Source organism: Myxine glutinosa, chromosome 1 (genome assembly GCF_964187855.1).
Source record: "Myxine glutinosa chromosome 1, kmMyxGlut1.1, whole genome shotgun sequence".
NCBI classification, from domain to species: domain Eukaryota; kingdom Metazoa; phylum Chordata; class Myxini; order Myxiniformes; family Myxinidae; genus Myxine; species Myxine glutinosa.
The window spans coordinates 342987063-342994083 of record NC_136261.1 but is presented as its reverse complement, the minus strand read 5'-3'; the positions used below and the strand labels follow the sequence as shown (position 1 = coordinate 342994083).

At 41.6% G+C, this 7021-nt stretch overlaps 1 protein-coding gene across 1 annotated transcript; it reads right to left on the bottom strand.

The window, feature by feature from the left end:
- Positions 1 to 3013: 3013 nt before the first annotated feature.
- On the bottom strand, positions 3014 to 4528 carry LOC137418248 (uncharacterized). Its single transcript, XM_078780356.1, has 2 exons — positions 3395 to 4528; positions 3014 to 3241 (listed from the first exon to the last, which is right to left on the bottom strand). Exons 1-2 carry the CDS (start codon positions 4460 to 4462, stop codon positions 3014 to 3016), a joined length of 1296 nt encoding a protein of 431 aa, XP_078636482.1. The 5' UTR covers positions 4463 to 4528.
- Between the last annotated feature and the right edge of the window lie 2493 nt (positions 4529 to 7021).

The window sequence follows — 7021 nt, the reverse complement described above, 5'->3', positions numbered from 1 at the left end:
TTGAGCCGTTTTGCGGTACCTTCGAACAGACGGACCGACATTTGGTGAATTATAGTAAGATGGCGTGTGTGCGTCCTGAGCACACCTGCCGTGTGGATGACTGATTTCATGTCCAGCCGGTGCAGAATGTATTGGATCTGTACCAGCAGGTGTGGATCAAACATCAGCACAGCATGAACAAGAACATACAGTGAAACTGGTTTTGTGTTTGACACGAGGAGCCTCACGAACCGTCATTTCATTTGTTCCCGAACCGTGCTGTTCAGTTTATGAGAGAAACACTACCTGCATGAAATAAACAGGTGATCATGCAATACCAATAACAAAGTTAGAGGTTATGAGAATTCAAATCAATGCACCTTACAAATCTAGCTGCAGCACATCTACTTCAGACATTCACAACATTCTCAAATATGTAAAGTCGTAAATACTTACCTGTCCGATAGGTGTATACAATCCTAGTGAGGTATGCTTGCGCGTCATGTAAGCAATAACAAACCGTGCTTCCTACGCAGGTACATAATAAATAGAAGCTTTATTATTATAGGCAAGCATTCTGCTGCGAGATGTCAATTTAGGTTTTATTCATTTACATATTTATGGGCGAGTTTATGGTTATTTACATACATTTTCATTTACGGACGCTTTTTCGATTTTTCATTTACATTTACTTATCGTCATGTTTATTTCACAGATAAAAGTCATAGAAATTTAAATTTTCAGATGTTAGGTGTTGATTGAGGTTCATTTTTATGCTCTTTTTTTTTTTTACAAATGCATTTATGTTTTTTTTCCCCTTAAATTTTCGTTTCCGGATACTTTCCGACGGTTTTCTGATTTTTCCTGGTGTACCAGCTTCGATGTCCATCAGCACACCAAATTTCAGCTTTCTACGTCACCCGGAAGGAACCGAATATTAATAATAGTCAGTCAATTAGTGGTTAGAAATATACCATATAAAACTGTGATAAATAGCAGAAACTACACAATACGAGCAGGGTGCCTCATTTGCATAAAATAAATAATACGTTCTCGTTGAACTTGAGGAAGACTGAGAAGAAAGCTTGCTGAAAATAAAAGACCATCCTGAAGCGACATGTGTCACTTATTTAATTTCTTCCGATTTTATATATATGTATGTGCATATATATAAATACATACATATGCATATATACACATATATGTACACAAGATTAAATTGAGCGGTCAGTGAAAACACACGGATCCGTTTCAATGGCATACAGGTTGTGCACGAATCCTGTATTTTCTCACCTTCATCTTGAGACACATATATCGAGTATGGCAATAACACAATGCTATACAATATATTTTCAAGTGTTTTTTTTTGTGTTTGTTTGTGCGGTTTTACATTATTCCTTCTGTATCGAACACACCCCGAAACCCCCACCGGGAAAAGCTCACCCAGCCAGGCAGCGCCAGGTATCCCTCCACTCCCCACCCCATCGCTCCCCCAAGCTCCAACCCAGGAAGCTCTGGGTAGCCCCTGCTTGTACTATATAATATTCCATGAGATGTACTCAATCTATCTAACTCTACTATGAGATGCATTCTACTTTCTATGCATAATCACTTACTTGTACAGGATATAGAAGCTCTCGGTCTTCACGAGTTGTCGATGTTGCATCCGAGTCGCCATTATATATACTCGTAGCACAATTCTACAGAGAGTCCTTGGGCCTAAGGGAGTCTTTGATGGATTAGTCAAATTGGGACTTTCTTCAAGTGTGGTTCATTGTTAATTAGAGGGGAAACATAAACAACGCTATTTAGTACTGTCAGCTGAAGTAGTCGTACATGATGCTTCAAACCCAGGTTCAAGTTCCATATGCAGGACAATACGATGTCACAGAAACGACCTGAATGGGAAGAAGCCTTTGATAAAGTTGAGATACCAAATCTAAATTGAGAACAACATTCAAACCACAATGAATCCTTTTAGTAAGGGCATTTTATGAGATATTTCATAAATCTGTTAACTAAATTGTTACCAAAAAATTTCTTCACCAATATGTTTGTAAAGGTGTGTAATAACATGTGTTAAAATGTTGAAGTTCAACTCCAGTGGGAAACCCAGAAAAAAAGCTGTTGAATTCGGGTACCGAAAAATTATTTTCGAGAATTTTTATTTTTTTTAATCGGCCCTTAAGTAACTTATGAGGGGTCAAATAAGGGTTTTTCATGATTCTGAGTTGATTGTTAACATTTATATTTTCACTTTTACATTTACACACAAAGTAGCTTTTATTTCACATACATATATAATACTCAAGAGTTATTTCTCATTCACAATGTCAGAAGTTTCAACAGTCATTGTCTATGTCTTCTTCAGACTCAACAACATCATGACTGCAGTTTCTGCATGTAATGCCATTACAGACTCCACAGGCCGAGATGCACGTGACCCCATTCTTTTTGCAGCTGCATCGCCGGTTGCTGCAATCTCCATGACAATTACAGCTCGTGAACTGCAATAGCTCCTCAGGAGCCGTGGGGTCCAGTGTTGGAACTGGCTCATACCCATGCACACCTATTGTCCATCCATAGTCACTGGGGTTCAGAGACATGCTCTGTAGAAGGATCCAGTCCCGGGTCTGCAGGTAGTCACGGAGTGAATGTTGTGCAGCTGCACCCTCTGTTGGAGGTAGAGTCTCTGGTTTGATCACTCCTGCCGCTGCCTTCCTTGAGAACATGTTGTACCGAATTTCACCCAATGTAGTATCTCGTCCATGGTAAATGTACTTGAAAATCGCAGTACCAGCCTGAATCACTGTTTCCTTGGTGGCTTCTGTGTCAAGGAAGATGTCGATGTACTCATCCGCGTCCCCTTCGAAAAACCTTTAAAAAAGCACCAGGTCTATGTCAAGTAAAGTATAATGTAAAACAGAAATAATGTTTTTTTTTTTTAACATTTATACTATGATGACAATGATTATAATTATTATTATTAGTAGTATTAGTATTATTTGCCGACGTAATAGTAGTATTATCATTATTACCTGGCAAATAGAGTTGTTTTCCCATGACCAGCGATTGCAGAAACCGTATCACACCCCGTGAAGGCGTGACAGAAGAGCAGGTAGCTCTTCTGTGTTTCGGAGAGAGATTCTTTGATCTTTCGGACGTCATAAGAGCCGTTTGATGTGGTTAAGAAGAGTGGATGGTGGCTGTCTGAGCTATGGTGCACCAGCATTACCAGCACGTCTGCATCTTCTGCCCGCACCTGAAAATATAACAACATGTACAAAGCATAATGAACCGTTCAAGAACAGATTTAACTTTTCAACAGTGTGAATTCTCTTATTTTTAAATTACCCCATCTCCCCCCGCGCTCCATCCAATAGTTATACTAACTGAAGACACAAATGGTACTGACCTCAACAGAGCCATCTGAAGCAGCAGCCAATGCCTCTCTCACAATTGAAGTGTCAGCATCATTGTCACACTGCTCCACAGTGATGTGATGTTTTCGGAAGGTTGAAGAGAGAAGGTGGATGAGCTCACTCTTGTTATGAGTGTTGTCCAGAAACTTTGCTCTTGGGGTCCAGTTGGACATATCCGGTCGAATGTGGAGATTACAGCAGGAATTCTTGGTACGCCGGATGTGGTCGTGATCTTTTGGTGATCTGCTGTAGCCATCAAAGACCACAATGATCTTCTGGGAGCAGCAGCCCAGATACTGCACGTAGCTCAGGTAACTGTTGGCGATCTCCTGCCAGGTCTGACGTTGTTCCCACTTCACCATGTAGACAAGCCATCCGCCATCAATTACGAGGGTGCAGCAGGGTTGGTTAGTCAAGTCAAGTGGATCAGTTAACGCCTTCAGGCTTGTATTTGAAAAGTCTGCCTTGTTTGCCTTGTTCATCTTCTGATCTTTGTTGCTGAACAGGGACAATGGGAAGGGAGTCAGCTCATACTGTAAGCTTGTCTCAACTGTCATATCCCACTGGGCGGAAATGATCAGTCGGTTGAACAACTTTAGTGAGTCAAGGTGAATCTTTTTCTCGTTGACCAAGGGAAATTTTCTTAGTGATGACAGGGCTTTTATCTTTGACTTGACATCCATGGTCGACGTCACTGACTGTCCATCCAGCTTGATCTGCATCTCCATCCCAACTTCAGCTGCTCTCTCAGCATTGACTGCGTCATCTCCAGTGCTTGTGAATCCTGTTGAGAAAGACACGAGCAACTCCTTGTCTCTATCGTTGTCGAATGGCTTGATCTCCTCAAACCATTTTAGGACAAGTTCAACTGCCTCTGCATCTCGCTTCATCTGTGTCTTGGCAAGGTCTCTGTGGACTGGAACATGTTTACTGACGTCCTCCTCCATCCGCCGGTTGACATCAGACAGGTGACTGAGGGTGAGCACCCAGCATTTGTGGCCAGAAAAACTGTTTCTCATTCTTCCTCTGCTCAGTCCACCTTGTGACTTGGCTGCCTTCATTAATGTCTGCTCAATGCAAATGTCACACCATGTGCCGGACCACTCATGACTTGAGTAACGGACAACGTGGTTCCCGTGGGCAGTGAGACGTGGTCAAGTTTAGCAAGTTCTCATCTCCATGGTCAAGATTAGCATGATGCTTTCGCAGAATATTGTCGGTGCCATCTTTGAGACAGAGTACTTCTGCCCTTCTTTCCTGTGTTGTGAAATACAAGGTGTCTTCGTATTTCTCTAGAAGTTTTATCTTTAGCCAATGCTTTGAATAAGAAAGGCTCTTCTCTGGTGACTGATCAAACTCCTGCAGCTTTTCATGGACTTGGTCCATGTTCATTACCCCATGCTCTAATTCTGAGTCTAACCATTCGCAGAATTCAATAAAAACTGCCTCTCGCTCCTCATCAATACTCCTCTGTCCTCTCTTCCTTTTTCCTTCCTCATCAGTCTTGGACAAACTGTCACCTCTCGCAAACATAAGTTTGCATCGCAAATGGTACAGTGTTTCTTCTGCTACCAAGTCGTTGATCCCTTCCAGGCGTCCAGTGACTTCAGTGCCCCAGTCATCCCCGCGACTCCGTGCTGTCTTCAGCAAGCTTGCCTTCAGTGTATCTGCAGTCAAATTATCTGGCACTCTGTATTTCTTTCTAGCTTGTGCTGGATTATATTTGTAGAGCTGGGCTGGTTGGTTGCAAAGAATGCATACATCCTTATACAGGAGGTCAACTGACTGTGATCTTCTAGAACTGCAGCCAGTTGATGAACTGAACTCACAAGTAGTGCGTCTTCTCTTCAACTTTGATGACTCTTTCTCTGCCTTTGATGCTTGAGCTGACTTCTTGGTGGTTGCAACAAAGTTGTTGTACAGATCATTTTTACACTTCTGGTGGTACCTCAGTTTTCCTTCCTTTTGAGCCTCCTTCATACGTTCCACAACAGTAACATTTTCGACAGTTTCTGCTTGTTTCAATAAAGTTGAGTATCCCTTTGGAGTTGCCTGTATGAGCCTTTCAGCTGGTGTACCCGAGCGTGCACAGATGAAGCAATTGAGCACAGGTGGAGTAACGTCTTCATCCATATTGCTAGACTCCATGTCCTGCAAAGTAGAAAATGAGATATACTGAGAAAATATTTTTCCACAAAGGAGTGTCTGTGGTGAAATATAAATGTTAACAATCAACTCAGAATCATGAAAAACCCTTATTTGACCCCTCATAAGTTACTTAAGGGCCGATTAAAAAAAATAAAAATTCTCGAAAATAATTTTTCGGTACCCGAATTCAACAGCTTTTTTTCTGGGTTTCCCACGGGAGTTGACCTTCAACATTTTAACACATGTTATTACACACCTTTAAAAACATATTGGTGAAGAAATTTTTTGGTAACAATTTAGTTAATAGTGTAGCAGCATAGCAAACCTGTTGTGCATTTTGTGATACAAGCACCAAATTTGGCACAAATGTACATTAATATGTTGCGAACATTTTCAGATATTGGGCCACTTGAAATTCCGTAATTTTTTTTTTCAAATTTTTTCAAATTTCGTAATTTCAAATTTTTCGGGTGACACCGTCACAATTTCGGTCTTCGAGGCCGGCCGATATAGTGGGGCGGCTTAGCCCAAATATTCAAAAGAATTGTGCATTTTGTGATACAAGCACCAAATTTGGCACAAATGTACATTAATATGTTGCGAACATTGTGTGGTCAGCAATGAAGACGAGAGTCTGAATTACATGTATGCAAAAGACCTTGTGAACCAGTGAAGCAAATACACGGGTAAGCATGAATTAAATCTAGGGCATGATATAATTTCCATGATGTTTACCTCCACACTCAATGGTGGAAGGAGGTAATGTTTTGATCCCAGCTTGTCTGTATGTCTGTTTGTCTGTTAGTCCACAAAATTCCAGACAAAGCTTGTAGTAGTGGTAGTTGTAGTGGTAGTGGTGATAACAGAAATTGTTATATAGAACTGAACTTATATTATTATTATATGCAGAAAATAACTTCATTTCTATATGCCCTGCAGTGGACAGGTTAATTGGTTTATGCACTGAAGGGGTCACCCTGGTGTGAACTGCTGTGTTCTGCCTCACTGAGTTGTTCAGGTATGATGTACTCAGCACAAGCTTCCGGTCGGCCCGGAGGTGGGGGTGCGGGGCCTGTCACGGAACGTCAAAACAAACGGCCTGCCGGGGCCGCCCAAAAGTCGGGCGTGAGGGGCGCGTCCACTAATGGAACGCCTCTCGCTTCCCAGATCGAGGGCCACGTGGTCAGGAGAACCTCGTCCCTTCCGGTCACACTTTGCCTATCGGCCGGCCTCGAAGACCGAAATTGTGACGGTGTCACCCGAAAAATTTGAAATTACGAAATTTGAAAAAATTTGAAAAAAAAAATTACGGAATTTCAAGTGGCCCAATATCTGAAAATGTTCGCAACATATTAATGTACATTTGTGCCGAATTTGGTGCTTGTATCACAAAATGCACAATTCTTTTGAATATTTGGGCTAAGCCGCCCCACTATAACAGATTTTCATATGTTTCCCTTACTATTTGGCAT

Coding starts and splice junctions, on each gene's coding strand:
- LOC137418248 (XM_078780356.1), bottom strand. CDS start 4,462: ATGAAGGCAGCCAAGTCACAAGGTGGACTGAGCAGAGGAAGAATGAGA. Junction 3,242..3,394: donor CTTCAGATGGCTCTGTTGAG/GTCAGTACCATT, acceptor TTATATTTTCAG/GTGCGGGCAGAAGATGCAGA.